The sequence below is a fragment of the Penicillium coprophilum genome (assembly GCF_028826855.1).
Source record: "Penicillium coprophilum strain IBT 35676 chromosome Unknown utg000006l_segment0_segment0, whole genome shotgun sequence".
In the NCBI taxonomy this organism is placed as follows: Eukaryota; Fungi; Ascomycota; class Eurotiomycetes; order Eurotiales; family Aspergillaceae; genus Penicillium; species Penicillium coprophilum.
The window spans coordinates 2,397,772-2,417,433 of NW_026622725.1; the positions used below are offsets into that span (position 1 = coordinate 2,397,772).

Below are 19,662 nucleotides of genomic sequence, written 5' to 3' on the forward strand. Positions count from 1 at the left end.
TCTTACTTCCGATCCCCAACTATTGATACTTTCATCGCTGGCAATCTCCTCGGCTTGCCATTGTATTGTGATACAAAATGACTGCTGATATCAAGTCTCCTTCCGTCTCCTTGATGCAAGGCCACGTGGTGGGTACCCAGCTCAAAGACTCTTTTCCGCAACTCGTCGACGCCTTTTTGGGCGTCCCGTACGCTCTTCCTCCTGTAGGGGAGCGACGCTTCAGACCAGCAGCCAAGGTTTTGAGCTCATCAGATACCATTGATGCGTCCAAATATGGCCCCGCGGCTCCTGGTAAGGCACTTCTCTCTGGAGGACCAAAGCTCGTGCAGAGTGAAGACTGTTTAACTGCGAACATTTTTCGACCAGCTGGAAGCAATGAGACAGACAATCTCCCTGTCGCAGTATATCTTCATGGCGGTGCTTTCAACCGGGGGTCGGCAGCTATGCACAATACTGCGTCCATGGTGGCATGGTCAGAACGTCCCTTCGTTGCCGTGAGCTTCGGTTATCGCATTGGAGCCCTTGGGTTCTTGCCTTCGAGTGTCTCGCAGAAGGAAGGGGTCCTGAACCTTGGGTTGCGTGATCAGGTACATTTGCTGCAGTGGGTCCAAGAAAACATCGCCAGTTTTGGCGGTGATCCTACCAATGTTACTTTGTTTGGTTTGTCCGCGGGAGCACACTCAGTGAGTTTCTCAGTTTCTGATGTTTTTTTCAGATTATTTCATTCTGATAAAAGTCTAGATTGGTCACCACCTCCTCAATTATGACCCAAAGAAATCGCCATTATTCCACCGTGTCATTATCGAGTCAGGAGCACCAACTTCCCGCGCTGTTCGCCCATATAATGCGAAGGTGCACGAGGACCAATTTGCAGACTTCCTCCAAGAAGTCGGTTGCCCAGCCAGTTTGACCGAAGCCGAAATCTTCCCATTCCTACGCTCGCTCCCCACCTTGACTGTCACAAATGCCCAAACAGCGGTTTTCGACAAGTATAACCCTTCCCTTCGGTGGGCATTTCAGCCCGTGATTGATGGAGATATAATTTCTCGCAAGCCGCTCGAGGCATGGGAATCAAATGTTTGGAATAAAGTCCCCATCATGACCGGGTTCAACAGCAACGAGGGAACAATGTACGTCGACAAGAAGATGTCGGATGCCTCCCAGTTTCGTGAGTTCTGGCATAATCTTCTGCCTGAGCTCTCGTCATCTGATCTTGACACAATCGAAAAGCTCTATCCTGACCCCATGATTGACTCTACATCACCCTACGTTGAAAGCAGAGAGGGCGAGAGCCTCGGACCTCAATATAAGCGCATTGAAGCTGCCTACGGACACTATGCGTATGTGGCTCCAGTCCGCCAGACAGCACAATTTGCATCATCTCAGGGGGCTCCTGTCTACCTTTACCACTGGGCGCTACCTCGAACGGTGGTTGGTCGAGCAAACCATGCCGATAATATGTACTATGAAACCTATGATAGTGCTATCACAGGGATTTCAGACTCGCAGAAAGAGTTGTCTGGAACGCTTCATGCCTACTTGACTAGTTTTATTACAACTGGTGATCCTAATCTCGTGCCTGGCCGATATTCTCGCCCAGAATGGAAGCCCTTCCAGCCGGCGGATAAAATGGTTATGGTCTTTGGAGAAGGAAATGACGAATTGATTGGGGGTAATGTGGCCCCCCTGCAAAATGCGTTGCGGATGAATGGGCAAGAGAGCAGACGGACTTCTGGTGGTCGAAAGTTCCAATTTCTCAACTTGCTTGATAAATGCAAAGCGGAAACAATCATGTATAGAGCTCAGCCAGAAGCCTCTATGATTTTCTTCTGCTTACCCCCTTCCGTCATCGCCTCCATCATGTGGACTGGAGTCAGTGTCTAGCCCCACATCCCTTTCTATAACACCGTACGTACAAGAGTATCAGCTCATGTAAAATCGACCTGAAATGTTGGAAGAATAGAGTGCTGTTGCCGAAGTCAGGGCTTGCGGAATACTTCCGGAACCCTTCCCCTCACAAGGGTGAAATGTCCCTAGAGCGTCTTCGGAATCTTCTCTTGTAGACCACTCGGAGGCTTGGTGGGCTTGGCACGGTTATGCGAGGAAGACGCTAAAAAAAACTCCGTGTTGATGCAGATACGAGGTCGCCAAGGACAGCCCCAAAATCTAAACGAGAGTTATGTCCCGTCCTGGGGCTGTATGCCACGAATATAATATGTTGATTGCCCGGCTACTCTGCATCACAAAACTCTCCTGGCTTGAACAAACGGTACAATGGACCCCCTTTCTGTAGCCGCTTCTTTAGCTGGTCTCATCACAATATCAACTCAGATTGTCAATATTATTCACACCATAAAATCAAAAAATAATAAAGAGCTGGACGCGCTCTCCAGGGAGATTCACGCCGTGAGAGGAATCCTGTCCCAAATTCAACAAATTGTTCAATTCCAATCCGCCAAACCCGCCAAGAACTCAGAATGGCTCGACGCACTCAACGCTACGTTGGATGATTGTGGTGATACGTACCTACAGCTGCAAAAGTCTTTGCAATCACTGGTGTCGAGCTCAAGACTCGAGGCACTCAAGAAGAGAGTCAAATGGACGCTCAAAGAGAAGGACATCCAAGATTCCTTGAGGAAAATTGAGAGCTATAAGCTTTCGTTGGACCTGTTATTGTCTATACAAACCAGGTATGTGATCTCAATGATTGAGATGAGACTTACTAACAGAACCCAAAAGTACTACGACGACGAGCATTGAAGATGTGATGGTTCAACTCCAAAAGAAGTTACGACTCACAGCCCCCGCTACTGCCACGACTCGGACACCGTTATCATGGAGAAAGAAACTAGCGGGCTTCGGGGCAGATCATCCACCTCCTCGGGTAAGCCATTCTGAAGACACACAGTCAGATGCAGACAGCTTGACAGACGATGTTTCATACATCATTCCCGGGCCAAATACTACCGAGTGGACGAATCCTGGGATCTTCGGAATAAGTCAGGACGAAGGCAAAGATGCCCCTGATCTCAACAGCCCCGGACTTGTTTGTATTTGTGAAATGTGAGTCCACTGCATTGTTTAAATTGACTCAATTCTAACTCTTTGTTGTTCAGATCCGTTGGACAGAAGAAAATCAGCCTCCTCTGTAGCTGGGAGAGACACCCGGCGAATGAAATGCTCACTCCTCTTCGAGCACATATTTTGTTCCAAGGCCCCACACCTGGAGATTTGTACTTCATACAGCTGGAAGAGTGTAAGTTTTTGACCATTCATCATGTTTATTGCTGACATTTTGAAGCTTTGATGGTAGAACCGATCGAGCGATTGGTTGTCCCTGTAGGAAAATGCAGTCTTATCATTGCGCAATGCAACCTCAAGGATGCTGTTTGTGCTCTGAGTGAGCTTGACACATGCGATGATAACGAGGAGTTCAATCTTGCGCTTGGAGACTTTGCATTGAAATCCAGCAAAAATTCTCAACAGGTGCTCGTAAATTTTCACAATTTCCAAGGTATCATGATTGCTCAAATCTAAAGCCTAGAGAAGACTGACCCTAAATAGATCGGGAGAAATTCTTGGGCCATCTAGATGGTGCCAGATACCTTCAGCGCATGGATCTTGCGTTTGCCATGTCAAATCAGTTCTATCATCATTCACTATATCAAAAAAGGTATACCAAAAATCGTCATAATATATGGGACTTGCTGACTTGAGTAGGATTCAAAGCGTGCAAGTAGGTTACACGGATGGCACCGAGAAGTCATATATCTATCCATATTTATACCTCGATTATCCTGTCGAGGGCAGATCTCTCATGCTTGTTTGTGGAACCAAACCAAATAATGAGAAGTCGATAGTATTCAAGGAAAACAGTAAGCGACTTTCAGACAGGATGCGTAAGATGAGTTAATCTTACAATTACAGTGCTTGAGCTAGATATCCAGATCGTGGGGTCTGAAGCGCTCGTCTTCACAAATCGGGACGGGGAAGCCATACATACCATATCAGCAACTCTAAGCTCTCTAAGCGGTGAGAATATTGTATGTTACTTCGCATTGCTGTACTGACTGGATGATAGAGCTGTTCGAATTGTATCACCGCCTGCAAGATGCCGTCAGACAATGGAGATCAATCGAAGCACAAGGGGTCGATAAATTCGAGACTAAAGCCGAATGGTAGGCAGGACCTTTTACCTTCACTTACTATGGCGAATATTAATTATATTGAATGAGGCAGGGTGGTTGACAATCTTGAATTTCTGAAGGATTCTGTAGCTACCACTAACTCTTTTTATGATGTTCTCGTTAACGTTCAAGTGGATCGCTTCCTCAAGCGAATGAAGCTGGAAATTTCGAAAAAGGATTCACAGGAAATATTGGCCTCCTGTCACGGTACGCTTATTGGATTCATCTTGCCTGATGGCCTAGCCTTTTTGGGGTAATGCTAACATCTCATCCATCTAGTTATGACTTCGTCTATTCTGCTCTACAAAGAGCACTTCAGAAAAGAGTCGCCGGACTTCTTTATTGATCCCGTCATGCAAACTGGTTTCTGGGACTTGACAAACGGCCCCGCTACGGCTGACAGATTCCAGGCAGGACAGGTAAAGATAAATGGCGCCAAAGCAAAGGAGATATGTGACGAGCTAGAAGATATCGTGGAAAGTTGCATGGAGAATACCGAGGATGCACAGAAGAGATTTTTGAAAGCGCTTGGTCAAGCATGAAAATGTCGTACTGCGTGCGGGCGACTAAGCATGCCACCCGGGGCATATTTCCCTCGTTGGATGATATTTTTCTTTTTTCTATAGTTAAACACACACTTTGTTCCGTGTATACCAAGTAACGCGTACTCTGTAAAGAACGATATTGACATCGGAAAAATAAATTGGACCACAAATCGTAATGGACAAAAGCGAGCCTAGGTGGCATTTGATTCATGTATAGTGCATTTACCGAATCGATGATTCAACATTATCTACGGAGTAGTAACCTGGAAGTGTTGACCTTGGGGGATGTGAACTCTGACCGCGCAGCTGATGATACGGAATATCGAATTCCCGGGCCACTTTAACGATATTAGACTTAATCGTGGCGTAGAAGGCTTCGAAAGCTGCCTGGACTTACTCCCCCTTTTTTCTATCTGATCTGGCATCGTGGTGTAGTATGAAAATGTATCAAATGATGACAGAAAGAGGAAGATTTTGCATCTTGTGGATCAATCAATCAAGGTTCAATTAGCCTGTTGCAGTATAACTAGCTGCGTATGACTATGTAGGCGCTCCATCCAACTAAAGCAAAAACTCGAAGCCAAATGCCAAGTGGGATCTCTCCCGAGTATACAGATAGATGCTGATAGTAAAGAGTGAGATCAGCCCATTCTTGTACCCCGGACCCCACAAATCAACACTCGTTCGATCTTATACATAAGAAATAAATATATAATGACTGCCATGGAGGGCACTCTCCAAATTCCAACAGTCTCTCTCTCTCTCTCTCTCTCTCTCTCTGTGTGTGTGTAACTATCCGGCCGTTCTCGTCACTGACTACTACCCATCATCTTCCACAGATAGATCCATTGCCACGAGGCCTGTCGGTTTGTCATCGTCCCCCTCGATCCCAACGTGTTAGAACTGCTGAAGTAGACCTTTTTGGTGCATTACTGTTGTTTGTATAAAGTGGAGCGCACCAACACAGGGTGTGTCTGTTGGGCAATTTGCACGATTGTAATAACTTAATGTGCTTCGGCTATCCATTATTTAATCATAATGCCCCTGGCAATGTAAGCCAGTGACTAGTTAGAAGTCAATATAGGCCTTGGCTAGAACCAGAGGCGTGGTTGACGGGCGTGGTGGACTAGTTTCTGAGGAAAACCTACCATGGCCGTAATCATCATCAGAAGTTGTATATAGAAAAGTCGCTTGCACAGAGTATGCTTTTTCCGCCTTTTTCCGCCATCTACCCAATAACACGAAAGGGGAAGACTATCTTGATGGATATCTAAGAAAGACCGGGAAGCCCACAAGACTGCTAAAAAGAGCACTAAAAAGCCCTGTAAGAAAGAGTAAGTGGAGGATATTAATCCATGTTTCATGAAAATACCTTTTGAAAAAATAGCAAAACGAAGAAAAACGAAGTAGAATAAAAATCAGAGGCGTAGCAACCGACCATCCGCCATAGATGAATCGGGACATGCCGGTGACGCCAAAAATGAAACCAGCTCAGGGTTGGAAGGCGTCACTCGCACTCCATCGAGGTCTTCAATCGCCTCAAAGTCCATAAGGGTCAACTTCCCACTCATGGGGTTGTAGAGTATATTTTGCCTTTCAGAACCTAATAGCCGAATTGACCGGAGTGTCTGAATGGCACTACTGCACTCACTTTCTGAAGGATCCCCTGTATGTCTCCGAAATACAATGGTAGATTTGACACGGACAAAGCTATTGAGACAGCATCATATACGTGTCGCGCAAACCGAGTATTCAGCCCCATACCGACAAAGCGTAAATCACCCTCGGGTGAATCTATAACGCTGAGGTCCCCGGTGAAAGGTATGGAGCTATAAGCTTACAGTGCCTGGTGTTGGAAATCAGACTAAACACACATATAACTTGCACACAGTCTTTCACGGGAAACCGAGGGCTTAGTAGTTCCCCTAAGTTGAGTTAAAGCGAAAAGCCGTCATATAAACCAGTTTCTAGGACTTGATAAATAGCCCCGCTATACCTAACAATTTGAAGAAGGATAGGTAAAGATGCATAGCGCTTAGGTAAAGGAAGTATATAGCGAGCTCGGAGATATCGTGGACTGTAATATAGAGAATACTAAGGAAACACAAAAGAGGTTTTTGAAAGCCCTTGGTCAAGCATGAAAACTTGTTGGGGCACGATTCATCATAATTCTCATTCCAAATAAAATTATATGGCCTTCTCATAATTGATTACTACTAGGCAAATGCCTAGATTAGGCAAGTCGATATAAGTAGTTGTGGCTAATGATATCTTGAAATAGAATTGACAGTATCGCAACAACTAAATGCTACAGGAAAAAGATCATAAAGAAACAAATCAGAAAAGAAACGTCATCATGGATATTCATCGGGTATCATCAAACTTGCATACACATAGTAAGAAAATACTGAATTCCTACAAGGGTGGTCTTTGACCATCGCGCTCGAGGCTTCAATCTCCTTGAACCATACATGTTTGCTCTCCACAGGCTATGTCATCGATAGGTAACCGGCCCAGCGTATAATTCAGAAACTTGTTGTGACTTCCTGGCATCGAGCTCTGAGGGAGCTACTTGGTGGTTATTGGCTGATTGTGAGAAGTATTGTTGAGTCTGAGGGTTGTTTGTAGAGGGCCCATGTGAATTGTTTATTTCGCGTTGTTTGCTTCTTCGACGTAGAAGGAACCAAACGAGGGCAATCAAGAATGCCGCACCAGCCACACCTCCGACGACACCGCCTGCAATAGCCCCCGTATTGGTTGACGAGGCTTTCACCGCCGCACTGGTAGTTGCAGACGTTGCAGACGAGATAGTATTTGTCGATGTTGAAGATACGCTCGTGGTTGTTGGAGATGTGGTTATTAGAGTAGATGATGCCAAGCTAGGCGTGGGTGTAGGTGTATCTTATCAATCATATTATCAGCAAGTAATTCACCCCGAGCAAGGACGATATTTTGGTATATACCGGAGGCAGAAGAAAGAACGGGCAACTGGCGCACGTTCAAGTTTAGATCAGATAGATCATCTGCACATCCAACCCCTTTATTGTTTTTATCCTTCGACGTGAAGGCATATTTGCCTCTGTCACAGCAAAACCCTTCGCGCGCTATATCAAACGTTTCAGACGAGAATAGATCTGCCTTGCTATCAGCGCAGCTTTCACCAAGTGAACCACTGCACTCGGCGTCAGGGCAGCAGATCACGTTGTACCGATGCCCTGGGCAAAAGGTATTTCCGGGACAGCAAGCATGAAATGGAGGGCTTGTTGGGCCGCAGTCTTGTTCGGTGCTTAGACAAGAGCCATTCCTGCGCAGTGCGTAGCCGGCGATGTCAGACATGACAGCAGCTTTGAGGATAGTTAAACAACAGGCGTCACTGTTGGAATTATAGAGCAGAATATGCGCACGAATCTCCTAGCCTGGGATGAACGCCCGAGTGGGAGACTCGGTGAACGTTGGACGGGGCTACTAGGTGAATTGGACAGCAATTAGAACAAAATGAATAGGATGGGATGTCGGGTAAAGGGGAAAACCGCCCTTTTGTCAAAATTAGATCCAATCCGAAAATCTGGTCAACAGGGGTGTCAGATATGAACCTGCCTGTGGACCCTGTCCTGGTATTACTACGGAGTACGGAGTACGGAGTACATAGCACATATTCATACGTCCATGCGTCGCTTGGACCATGTATTTGTGCTATCAATATGGCTTTTCTGGCCTAATGCGTCATCTATAAAATAGAACGACCTCACAAAACTAGAAATCTTCTATCTTCAACAATGATTTTGATTAATAGCAACGGTCTATACATACGGAGTAGACCAGAGTGTTGTTAGGGTTGAACTTTCACAGTGCTCAGCCTCATGGCTCTATCTGCGAATGAATGACTGCTAAAATTGGCCACGAAAGATACAGCCACAAGCTACTTTCGCACTGGGCATATCAATTGGGCCTGAGCGGATCACCCTAAGCATGTATGGATACAAATAGTAAGTAGCATGGCCCCCTAATAATGCCAAGCGATAAATGGAGTTATCCGTACAAAAACCCTGTAGCCGCCGGCCCCGCTCCAATTATATTGGCTATCACAGTGGACCTAATGCGTAGTAGACTTACTAGGCGCATACGGAGCGCATTGGATATATTGCCTTATAGATTACCATACGTATAGAAATGACCCAAAAATACAAACTCCGTATCAGGCGAAATCTGTCGCTTCTTGCTGAGGAAACCCATCTTTGAACATAAAACGCTTGTTCTATATTTACTCAAAGCTATTAATATGATCCCTGTAGGTCTGGAATTCGTAAAAACATAATTTTACAGTAATATACACAAGTGTATACTCATCGCGAAGTTGCGCTCAATGGTTCAAGTAGGCAGTCATCTCATCCATCGACATCGCAATGCGATCGCCTATAAAATCGTCTGCGATAGGACGCCACCATTTATGGTTGATAGATTTCAATCCCTTCTCGTAATCAGACTGACTTGCATCTTTCTGGTTCCATCCAGCCCCGAGGTTTTGCCAAGGCATAGGGCCATCTGCTCGATGAGCGTAGTTGATGAAATCTTCTTCATGATGAACAGAGTCATCTTTATCCATTATGTAACGCAGCCCAACGTAGTAGTTGTAGAGTTCTCTGGACGGATGTAAAATGAAGAATCCATCATCCATGCGGCTCTTCTGAGAGAACTTATGACCGGACACGAGTTGCATATTCAAGTCCATCCGAAAGTTTTGCGGTGCGGCCATCATATAGTTCTTTGGCATTCTGCCGGTAGGATTGGTGGCAACACGTATGGTTGTCGCAGGGTCTTCGAAGATGTCATAAATAGGACGGAATATCACTGATTCCACGTTCATAAATGCGATTTTGTCGTATTCTTCAAGCTTCCATAGGTTCAACTTGGCGAGAGTGGTATCCCGGCGTTGCGAAGAGCTCCAGTCATTTCCGAGACTCTCCACCGGAACCACGGTGGCTCCTTCTCTGCTGAGGATATCACGATGCTGTCGAGGTACATCGGGTGTGACCAAAATCAGAAATGGTACATTGTCGATCCTAGTTCGGGTGCGTGGGTTACGAAGTAGTTGGAAAGTGAGTAGCCGTGCCGCCTCAAGGTAGGGCGCTTCTATATCAGGGAACTCCAAGTCTTTCCCAGCTGTTAAAACGGTCGCAAAGGCATAGCGGGGCGGCCTGGAGTCATCTGTTGATCCGCAAAAGCTGAGGGTAGTTGAAGCCCAGATGAAAAGGGCCAGGCAAGTGACGACTGCAGTCACCTTCCTTAGGTAAGGGGTAAAAGTCGGGTTTCTATGCACCACAACCATTGCTGATTAAAGGATCTATAAGGAACCCGACCAGGAAAAGAAGTCAGTCTTTGGACAAATGGGTGCTAAGGATGAGAAGTTATGAAAACAAGACTAAGGAACAAACAAAGGACTCACATGATATAGTTCCGGACAGTTCATAGGCAAGAAAGTCTGGCAAAATTCTGGCTTTGGAGTTAATGAAAAGTGGAAGATGTTAGGTCGTGCTCGACTCGTTTACGATGCAGGATTATTGGCGCTCATGCCTAAGAGGGTAAAGCAACACGTGATAATGTGAGCTTGTGGGTAGCATGGTATCATAATTACTAGACTCAAATTCCTTGTGTATTTTGGGATCCAAAGTCGGGAGTGGGGGACTAGGCCTGGTGTAGGGATCAGAGGCGATTCTTTGGGAACCCCGTCAGGGATTCAGTACATGCTCCGTAGGTATGTATGCAGGGACCCGCCTCGGGTGTAAGACACATCAATGGCCAATGGACAGCGCAATGACCCTAGCGTGGGCGGCAAGAATGAATCAAAAGTACTCCGTACAGACCACTCCGTACCGACTTATTAATAATTCACTTATTCTCCTCCGTACGAATTACCAGAAATATGTAGTACCTGTAGGCTTCGAGCGGAGCGCCTAATTCTCCCCAAAAGACTTTAGGCGACTATCCGTTCATCTGGTAATTCATTATACGCAAATCCGAAGACACCTCAAATGGGATAAAGTCGTGATTCTTTTTCCGCATCAAAGTCGGGTTAGGAAGGAGTGCCGAGCCTATATACTATGTATGGAAATAATCTGGAGTACAATATACGCAACCACTGTGATCAACAAGATTGATGATTTTTAAAATTGAAACTGACACGCCGAAGTGAGTCTGGAAAGTTGACATATTGCCGATACAGGCCGTCGCGATCTAGCGGTAATTTTATAGTTCACTTTAGAGTCGTGTTCCTCGCGTATCCAACTGGAGGATGTCCCGTGTATCTCATTGGTCCATATCATGTGCCTATGGTGTCTATGTATGAAGGCTGTTTACCTAGTTATACCTAGTTATCACATCTCAGACCAAGATTAAATGAGAACCAAAGAAACAAGAACTCCGTACGTCTGTACTACTGGATCATTGAAGCAGCCCAAAATAAATTTTAGCGCTGGCCAAGCAGGCCACCTTGGAACTATGCCTCTCTTGATTTCATGTCAAATATCCTCTCAATTCACAATTTGAAGTTCGGGTAATGGACAATTCATCGCTGTTTTATATTACTACCCCTTTATTCCGTACACACGTCTTACGTGTAGTGCATATTACAGTAGTGCCCAAGCCTGATCAGCCGCACACCCCACGGGCCACCTCGCGGGATCCCCTCGGGTGTAACTTTGAATCGGTCAGCTCACGCACGTGTACCCCACATATACCCTTTATGCTTTTATGGTCCCACAAACCATAAAGCTTTTATCAAACTGCTTTATATTGACTTCCTATTTTGAAGTTTTCACACTATGTTGTATATATACTAGATCACAATCTCAAACGAATTAACTGAAACTGTGAATGAACGTTCAAAGGAAGACAAAATTTGTTTGCTCAGTGCACTGATTGCGGTACTCTTACTCGAAGCTCTTTATGGAAGACTCACTCTGAGCATACACTGGCACGCTCAATCCAAATTGTCCAGCTAATTCATCCTGTATTGATCCTTAAAAAGAATACCCTAGTTAAGTTGTACCTAGAGCTCGGCCCTACTTTATAGATTAACGGCTTGTGACACAATGCCAGTTTCGAAATTTGGTTGGACCCGCCGCTAGCACCACTTAAGCACGCTGCAATCCAGGGCATGCTATGTATCTGAGGTAAATTTAATGACATGATCCTCATCGTCATATTGTGTAGCAAATTATCAGCCGTATTTGGTTGCCGACAGGTTATCAGATACCAGTACGAATGCATCTGACATGCCATCGAATACTGGGCTGGTAGATTGACGGGCTGAGAAAGCTCTCTGCCGAAGTACTGAATCTCAGCCCAGATCAGATAAACAGTGAAAAATCCCTATTTTGATTCACCCATGCCTGACGCACCCAATAGGACCTGGTTCTTTGTCAAAAAAAATTTCAGCTGATGCAACTTCATCCATAATGGGCTGCCGAGAAGCATCCACTATCCCAGTCAAACCTACCTGGCTGTTCCAACTTATCTCCGCTCTAGCCATGTGAAAACGTTCCAATATAAGTTCTTTTGGCTAAATGATACATTCAACAATGCTCAAATCACTCAACGATAACACGGTGTGGGGGTTGCAGAGTACGGCTCAGGATAGCCTTCAGGTCCATTCGATATTCTGAAATCTCGATTCGTGCCAATCCAATTTGAATTTGTATACAAAAATACACGTTGGATCTCGGTCTCGGCCCTTATCAGCAAGATCTCTTCCAGTCGAGGCTTCAACTAGCCCTTTCTCATCTCCTTTATCAGTATCTGCAGGTCACAGATGGCCATTTGTAGTCGGGCCTCAACACCAGTGGGCAATCTTCTTCGATTCAAGAACTGGAGCTGAGCTGAGCTTGGCCGAATGAGCATCTTGGATTGACGATTTTGGCATGTCAGGTTGTGATAATTCACAGCGGCCGCATCTTGCCATGTCATTCGGATGCCTACTGCGATTGGATCTCAGTCATTTAGCATACGTATATATAAACAATAATTTTGCGGCGGCGAAATTACTTACTCCTGTCCTCCAGATCTACCATATGATATACGACGCAGCCAGGCTCTTTCTGTTCGTTGGGGATCTTTCGGTAATTATATCATATTGAGCAGTACATTTGGTTGGTAAATTAATTTCATTGAAACCATGTATGTCTCTCAGCCCAGTAAGCGTCGGGCATCTTGCAATGTCTTCTGCATGCCCTCTGTCCGCGCTTGTTGGTGACTTTGCAAATTTGCTTCATACGCCTTGATTGCTTGCTCCTTCAACCTCTGACGCTCTTTGTCATCCACCCTGGCTTTTGCTTGATCTATAGTTTCTCCTTCACATACCACCCATCTTCCATCACTAGACCATGCTTTCCCCTCGTATACCAATTTAGTTTCGATGGATTCCCTGAGCTGCAACCAAAACAAGATGATGATATCATCGATGAGGTCCGCTGGGTCCTTGATAGTAAACCATAGTTCCTCGAATAGGTAGGGTTCAGTAATAGCTCGGGGATTGACCTTACGTAGTCCGCAGAATATCACAAAGTCTGGCCGGAGTCCCAGCTGGATGCCCTTTTCGATATAAGCCCAGAAGGAATGCGATACGACAAATGTCCTCACAGAAAGCCTCATTGTCACATCCACAACTGGGTGGTGTTTGATAATCTGGATGTAGTTCATTAAATCTTTGTTGCAGCTCGATGGTTTTCTTATCGGAAACTCTAACCCAACAGAGACACTTACGCATGTCGGCAGGGCCTGGCAGGGCCATAACGGGCCGGTACTCACATTTTGCGTATCCTCCATGAGATTCGAGGGGACCGATCACAGGATGTATTGCGCCGCAGGAAGTTCCTACCTTTATAAGTTTGGGAGTCTATTCGAAATTGACGAGCCCGATCTCTTTCGGAACACATTCAGAGTAATCCTTATGCTCAGGGTCACTCTTATGCTCGGGTTGAACCGCATGCCCCGGGTAATTCTCGCGTTCAGCGTGATCCTCGGCGGTATTCATCTTGAATCACAATGGGAACATTGGATATGGTGAAATGGTCGTCGGCTCAAAGAATCAAACCAATTTCAAGTTGTTAGATTTAATGGAATGGTGCTCTCACCTCATGGAGCTTCGAAGCTTGCTTGAGTGTCGTCCCGGGCCGGCTTTAAGTAACTTTTCAAATTATAATGTATGTGACGAAAGGCGGAAACTCTAGCGGTGAAACTTATATATGTATTAATAAGCATTGCCAAGTTTGGCCCATTCTGGCTGCCGTACGGAGTATACTAAGCCTAATCAGGAATTTTCTGCAACTTTATTTCTATATTAAAGGATAACATTGAACCTTGCATCCTATTCTTCTTCTTCTTCATTCATTCCAAGTTTCAGTCTCACTTCTTTGAATCTCATTATATTCGATTTATCTTCTTCAAACTTACCCACCATGTCCCTCCAAGCCATTCCCGAACATCATCCAGATCTCCCATCCGGTCCTAGTGTTTTCACACTAGAACAGATACGATGCCTTGAAGAGGCTGCAATCCTCCTTCCCGAGCCTCAGCCAAATGCACCCACAAACGCCAGTGGTAAAAGAAAAGTTTCCGCTGCATTCAGTGCACCAAGATCTGTGTCAAGCTCATCCACCTCGTCGTCCTCGTCTTCTGCGTCTGTTGCCACCCATGGTTTCCAGCCCAATGTCATCCGAACCTTCGACATCCCAATGGCAGAAGAAAGTGTCGAGGTGCTTGAGTATATTGGGCTTGTACCGGATGTTGCCAGACTGATTTATGACCGATATTGCGGCCGCCCAAGTCCAAGCCAAAATCCTGATGACCTAATGGCATATGTCACTGCACATCTCGCCTCTCTTAGCCGACGACAATATGATAACATGAGCCATCAGGAGGCGCTCGCCGATGTTGGTCTTACTAGCCAAATTCAAGAAGCAATCACGGACCCAAGATTCTCACACATCTTCGGTACCCAGACCCTCACTTACTGGGCACAAGATACCGTTCAAACCAACTATGCCGCTCTTCTTCGTCAACAGCAACTGCTACAAAGTCATGCAAACAAGCGCATGGCTCATAAAAAGAAACATAAGCGACCCAGGCATGAGCCGAGCCGAGAAGACCAAGACACATCTGAGCAGCAACCCGTGACAGCAACGATCAATATGACACCCCAAGATTTCCAGTTCCCAGACACATATGTGATGGTTCAGCCTGACGCCAATATCCTCACCGATCACATTTCTTTATACAAGGGCAAGGCATATGATGAATTACGGCCAGCGGGTGATATCATTGAGAGTGATGGAACAGTCAACCTAAATCCACTCAGCACATACCCCGGCGGAGACTTCAATTTCGATTTTAATGCGCAATACTGGACCCCCGAAATTGAAACGGCTGAAGAGTACCGCAAATTTGCAGAAAGGAGAAGCCCTACAGCCGATACCTGCATTATTCACATTCAGGTTCCGCGACCATTCATCAACAGCCTCCGAATGGAGAATCTATGGTATTCTCCTAACTGGAAAGAGTACATCTGCACCAGCAGGAGACAGGCTACCCCTCACCCGAAATTCGACCACCTCTGGCGACCTGGGCAAGCTGATATTGTCAGAGGCCCCATCTGTTCTACCCTCAACAGACAGCTAGTACGCATCCGCAGAGAAAACATCCAAAGTCATATCACTGAGGACAACGTGATGCGATTGCTGTCTGGGAGAAAAGCTACCCAGTGGGTATTCGTTCAACGCGATGTGATTCATCGGTTAGCGGAACACATTCGAGGGAAGATGCATTTCATCATTTTCGAAGCCGCAGCTCGTTTCTCATGACAACGGTTTAGGGCCCACTTTCTGCTTTGATTGCAGCCGTTTTTCGGGTCGTTCTTCATTTATCTGTTGACATGTTTCTATCGCAAAACATCACCCTTTATGGTGAAAATTTGCAACTTTTGCATGGCTACCCCCTAAACTTCCGTTGTTTGCGATGTCTGTCTGCCCATCTCACTAGTCAAGCCACCTTGCTCCTTACTAGCTGCTCTACAGACAGATATTCCCCCTATCATTCCATTAGCTATGTTCTAGTTTATTTTTTATTTGCAACTTCGATTGGGAAATTTTAAACCCATCATTATTCAAGTTTCAATGATTGGATCTCATGGCCTATTCATTATTAAACAATTGTCTTTCCGTCGGTTTGACTCATCAACACCGGCTCCTAGGAGCACTATAGATATTATTATATTACCTTAAGCTACGGTATATACACCGACGTAACGATTATGTGGATATCTTAATAACTATATAATAGGACATAGCGAGAATAGTTCCACTAGTCTACTTACTTTTATAGGTAGAAAATACTAGCGATATTTAGAAGTGTTAATAAGTGGGGATAACAATAAACCAATAAATAGGCCTTATGGGAATAGACCTTAGAGTCAAAGACGATAGGTATTAGCTAGTGATAATAAATAATATTAGGAGATAAAAGGCTGATTGATATCTGGTGAGGGCTAAACGAGGGAGGGTAGCTTTGATTGTAGAGTCGACGAGTTATATAGGGAAAAGGTGATGATGGTCAAGAGCTTGGTAATCCCGGATAATGACCAAATATATATATATATATATATAAAGCGTAGGAGAAAGGGAGGCAAAAAAGATAAATAAGGCTACTAGATGGAGGGGGTGTGCAGGGGACTATATAGAACCATGTAGGACGCAGAACCGTTTTAGCAAGTTTCTGTAGGCTGAATCTGAAGGAACCTTCATCCACAGTTTGTGTCTGACGTACCACCAAATCTTAGGCCGGCGAATTGAAGGGCTGAGGAAGCTCTCGGTCCAAGTTGCGAATTAATATCAGTCAAAATCAAATATACAATCAAAAATTCGTGTTCTGGAAGATAGGCTATCGAGAACCATTCGTTATACCAGCCTGTTATGCTTCAATAGACCTATTTTCGCATACCTCGGGTGATTCTCGCGTTCACCGAGATCGTTGGCGGTATTCATCTTGAATTACAATGGAAACATCGGATATGGCGAAATGGTAGTCGGCTCGAAGTATAAAGTCAATTCAAATGAGCTTATATACTGGATTTTAGACTCTAAAGAATTAGTAGGAGGCTAGGAGACAGCGATTTCAAGTCGACGGTTTAGAAGCGCCAAGACCCTTTTAATGGGCTATTATGGGCCCCTATAGATAGCCCAACATAGCCCATAGCCTAGTGCGGGTTGGGCCATGGGCCCCCATTTATGGGCTTTGCAGAGCGCTATTCTTGACTGACTAAATATGAGAAAAATATATATCTCTCTAATCCACATTGAATGATTTTCCAACTTATCTCAATTGTTCTCTGCATGATAGATCTTACCATTTCGACGGACCACCGTGGGCAATGGAGGGCCCCAAACCCATCTGTAGGTTCTCGATTCTCGAGATTGGGATTGATAATGGTGTGAATCCCGATCAGAATGACACTGATCCTCCACAGAGGACAACGTGGGATGTATAGGACAATCGGAATGGTGTGTCTCGGTATATTCTGGCATCCTGCTATCCTGTTCGAATCTAACGGCTTTTATGTTCCTTCCGCACCCGTCTTCATGTGACCTACACACGGTAGCACCAGCACAAGTACCTGGAGCTTGTGGTGCAGCGTGATGGTGGACGCGGTCAAATAGGCCATTTGGACTTTTTGGGTGAATGTTTTTGACTGTCGCTGGGCAATGTTGTCGCTCGTTGGGGTGAATACCTTGGGTATGGTCATGACCAGCGTGGTAGTTGTGCTCTTCGTATTCACTCGAGTCTGGAGACTTAAACCGGGGTTGGAGGTGAATGCATTTAATTTCACGTCGATCATGATAGCCGATCTTGTGGTGTTGGACACGGAGGTTAGATTCGAGGTTATTCCTGTAATTCGTTCAGTGTCGAGAAACCAATGCAACACAAGCCCAATCCAACTCTTACATTTTGAGACAATCATCCTGGCCTTGAAAGTGAGGACAGAAATAACAATGAACCATCTTTTTGGTGCTTAGAGCTCGACAAGCGTGGTATGGCTGAGGTTCGACGGCATCGCTTTTATTGTCATTCAGGTAGAAATGGTGTTTGTCCTTTGGGTAGGGCGTGACTTGCTGGACGTGACACAAGTGATGATGGTCAGAGCCGGCAGTGCGCTGTTGCATTTTTGTGCGATAGTATTGAGGGAGACTATCCTTTCTCGCTTTGGTCTGCCGATACAGATGTGGATGATACATAATGTCTGAATCAAGAGACTGGACCTGCGGAAGACCGAGAGATATATTCGGCCATGATGGTGGACTCCTAATTCGGATGTTCCTCCTGACTTCCAAGGTCACTGGTTTCCCTCACACAAGGCTTGAGTGGCGAGGAAGTGCAAACAACCCGTGAAATACTTCTAATCGTGACTAGGTCGGTACCCGCTTCATTTTGCGATTCTTGAACCTCCTGAATTCCCCACCAGTAACCTGTCTGAGCCCACCTTGCTTTTTTTTTTTGTTTTTGTTGCTTGATACGTGGTCCCCTTCAAAATGTACGTTCTTGAATATTCCGAGGATTTTGCAGGTCCCGAAGATGACTTCGCATTCCAAAAGACCACCATAGTCTACGAAATGTCCGGCTCGATCTACAGAGCATTTTCTCGAAAACGATATGCATCAAAAGAGGAGATCCAGTTTGGCGACATGTTCAGCACCAACAAAATCCAAGGGGCTCTCATTTTCCCCGAGTTCTCGGACACATTCACAAAGGCAGAAAGACCATCGGATTGCTCAACCTGGTATCTGAAAAAACCAAGTCTTTCGCCCTACAGCCCCCAATACCCGGCTCTAATCAGAGAAACCTGGATTGAGGAAGTGAAGACCTGCGAACTTCTGAAAAAAAAACCCGCACCCGAATATCGCCCAATACCATGGCTGTGCCGTCGTCAATGATGGTTCAATCCGAGGAATCTACTTCACGAAGTATGATGAAACGCTTATGGCCAGAGTGAATCCTGCCAGACGCAATAAGCTAGACTTTGCATACGAGAGACGCGGGGCTGACCGAGACGAGGTCAACCGTTGGGTGGAGGGAATTGCACGGGGCATCAAGCATCTCCACGGGTTGGGAATCGTCCACAATGACATCAACCCGTGTAACATCATGTTTCAAGGTGAGATTCCGGTCATTATTGATTTTGATTCTGCTCGGCCTCATGGCCATGATTTGAGCTTGGTCAAACGAACGCATGGGTGGCATAATGAGAGAGCCAAAGTGGCTTTGCCGATGAATGATATCACTGCACTACTGGAGATACAGTTGTGGCTCTTGGGGGAGATTGATCAGTTCCAATTTTGAGGTCTAAAGTTGTAGTCAGTTTGTCACAAAATGCAGCTTAATGGGTTTGACTGGGGTCGGGGTCTGCTTGTAGGATTGTGGGGAATGGAAGGTCAATCATCGGCTGATATTGTGGAAGCAGCTACAGCATACGGCCTTGCTTTACAGTGTTTGCTACTCCGTACGTGCAGTTGGCTCGGAAAGTCACATCTGAGACTGACTTCAACATACGCAACAATTGATAGCGATATGAGTAAAATAATTCATCCTCACATTGACGAATGCGGTAAAACCCAGCAGGGCCGAGGCCCATCAAGGCGCTTCAGCTCACTTCGATATGCTCGATCTGTTAAATATTCAAGGTTCCAAGTGCACGAATCTTCAAACGACCTACTCTCTTTGTCTCTTGAGTGTCTTATTGAATGTTTTCCTGGTGTTATAGCAAAAAAAAAAAACGAGGATAGTAAGCTCCGAAATGTAGTATATCATGAGAAGCATAATTTCTACAAGACGCCTTTGGATACAACATGTAATATTTCACAAATAGTGGTGCAGCTACTTTAGACACG

The 19,662-nt window shown here is 45.4% G+C and overlaps 9 protein-coding genes across 9 annotated transcripts; 5 read left to right on the plus strand and 4 right to left on the minus strand.

Moving 5' to 3' along the window:
• Window positions 1-77: 77 nt before the first annotated feature.
• N7500_009870 (Carboxylesterase type B) lies at window positions 78-1,884 on the plus strand (the record flags this gene model as incomplete). The annotated part of the gene is made up of 2 exons (XM_056681009.1): window positions 78-683; window positions 742-1,884. The coding sequence occupies 2 exons, from the start codon at window positions 78-80 to the stop codon at window positions 1,882-1,884; spliced, it is 1,749 nt and encodes a 582-aa protein (XP_056528391.1).
• A 390-nt stretch (window positions 1,885-2,274) lies between these two features.
• On the plus strand, window positions 2,275-4,729 carry N7500_009871 (uncharacterized protein; the record flags this gene model as incomplete). Its single annotated transcript, XM_056681010.1, has 10 exons — window positions 2,275-2,690; window positions 2,740-3,063; window positions 3,117-3,256; window positions 3,302-3,514; window positions 3,565-3,673; window positions 3,721-3,875; window positions 3,928-4,032; window positions 4,082-4,178; window positions 4,240-4,394; window positions 4,467-4,729. The coding sequence occupies 10 exons, from the start codon at window positions 2,275-2,277 to the stop codon at window positions 4,727-4,729; spliced, it is 1,977 nt and encodes a 658-aa protein (XP_056528392.1).
• A 2,497-nt stretch (window positions 4,730-7,226) lies between these two features.
• N7500_009872 (uncharacterized protein) lies at window positions 7,227-8,068 on the minus strand (the record flags this gene model as incomplete). Its single annotated transcript, XM_056681011.1, has 2 exons — window positions 7,227-7,633; window positions 7,696-8,068. The coding sequence occupies 2 exons, from the start codon at window positions 8,066-8,068 to the stop codon at window positions 7,227-7,229; spliced, it is 780 nt and encodes a 259-aa protein (XP_056528393.1).
• A 1,024-nt stretch (window positions 8,069-9,092) lies between these two features.
• Window positions 9,093-10,058, minus strand: N7500_009873 (uncharacterized protein; the record flags this gene model as incomplete). The annotated part of the gene is made up of 1 exon (XM_056681012.1): window positions 9,093-10,058. The coding sequence occupies one exon, from the start codon at window positions 10,056-10,058 to the stop codon at window positions 9,093-9,095; it is 966 nt and encodes a 321-aa protein (XP_056528394.1).
• A 2,855-nt stretch (window positions 10,059-12,913) lies between these two features.
• N7500_009874 (uncharacterized protein) lies at window positions 12,914-13,760 on the minus strand (the record flags this gene model as incomplete). Its single annotated transcript, XM_056681013.1, has 3 exons — window positions 12,914-13,467; window positions 13,490-13,604; window positions 13,638-13,760. 3 exons carry the CDS (start codon window positions 13,758-13,760, stop codon window positions 12,914-12,916), a joined length of 792 nt encoding a protein of 263 aa, XP_056528395.1.
• A 424-nt stretch (window positions 13,761-14,184) lies between these two features.
• On the plus strand, window positions 14,185-15,585 carry N7500_009875 (uncharacterized protein; the record flags this gene model as incomplete). Its single annotated transcript, XM_056681014.1, has 1 exon — window positions 14,185-15,585. One exon carries the CDS (start codon window positions 14,185-14,187, stop codon window positions 15,583-15,585), a length of 1,401 nt encoding a protein of 466 aa, XP_056528396.1.
• Window positions 15,586-17,333: 1,748 nt separating this feature from the next.
• N7500_009876 (uncharacterized protein) lies at window positions 17,334-17,940 on the minus strand (the record flags this gene model as incomplete). Its single annotated transcript, XM_056681015.1, has 2 exons — window positions 17,334-17,625; window positions 17,723-17,940. The coding sequence occupies 2 exons, from the start codon at window positions 17,938-17,940 to the stop codon at window positions 17,334-17,336; spliced, it is 510 nt and encodes a 169-aa protein (XP_056528397.1).
• Window positions 17,941-18,306: 366 nt separating this feature from the next.
• N7500_009877 (uncharacterized protein) lies at window positions 18,307-18,708 on the plus strand (the record flags this gene model as incomplete). Its single annotated transcript, XM_056681016.1, has 1 exon — window positions 18,307-18,708. The coding sequence occupies one exon, from the start codon at window positions 18,307-18,309 to the stop codon at window positions 18,706-18,708; it is 402 nt and encodes a 133-aa protein (XP_056528398.1).
• A 46-nt stretch (window positions 18,709-18,754) lies between these two features.
• On the plus strand, window positions 18,755-19,114 carry N7500_009878 (uncharacterized protein; the record flags this gene model as incomplete). Its single annotated transcript, XM_056681017.1, has 1 exon — window positions 18,755-19,114. One exon carries the CDS (start codon window positions 18,755-18,757, stop codon window positions 19,112-19,114), a length of 360 nt encoding a protein of 119 aa, XP_056528399.1.
• Window positions 19,115-19,662: the final 548 nt, after the last annotated feature.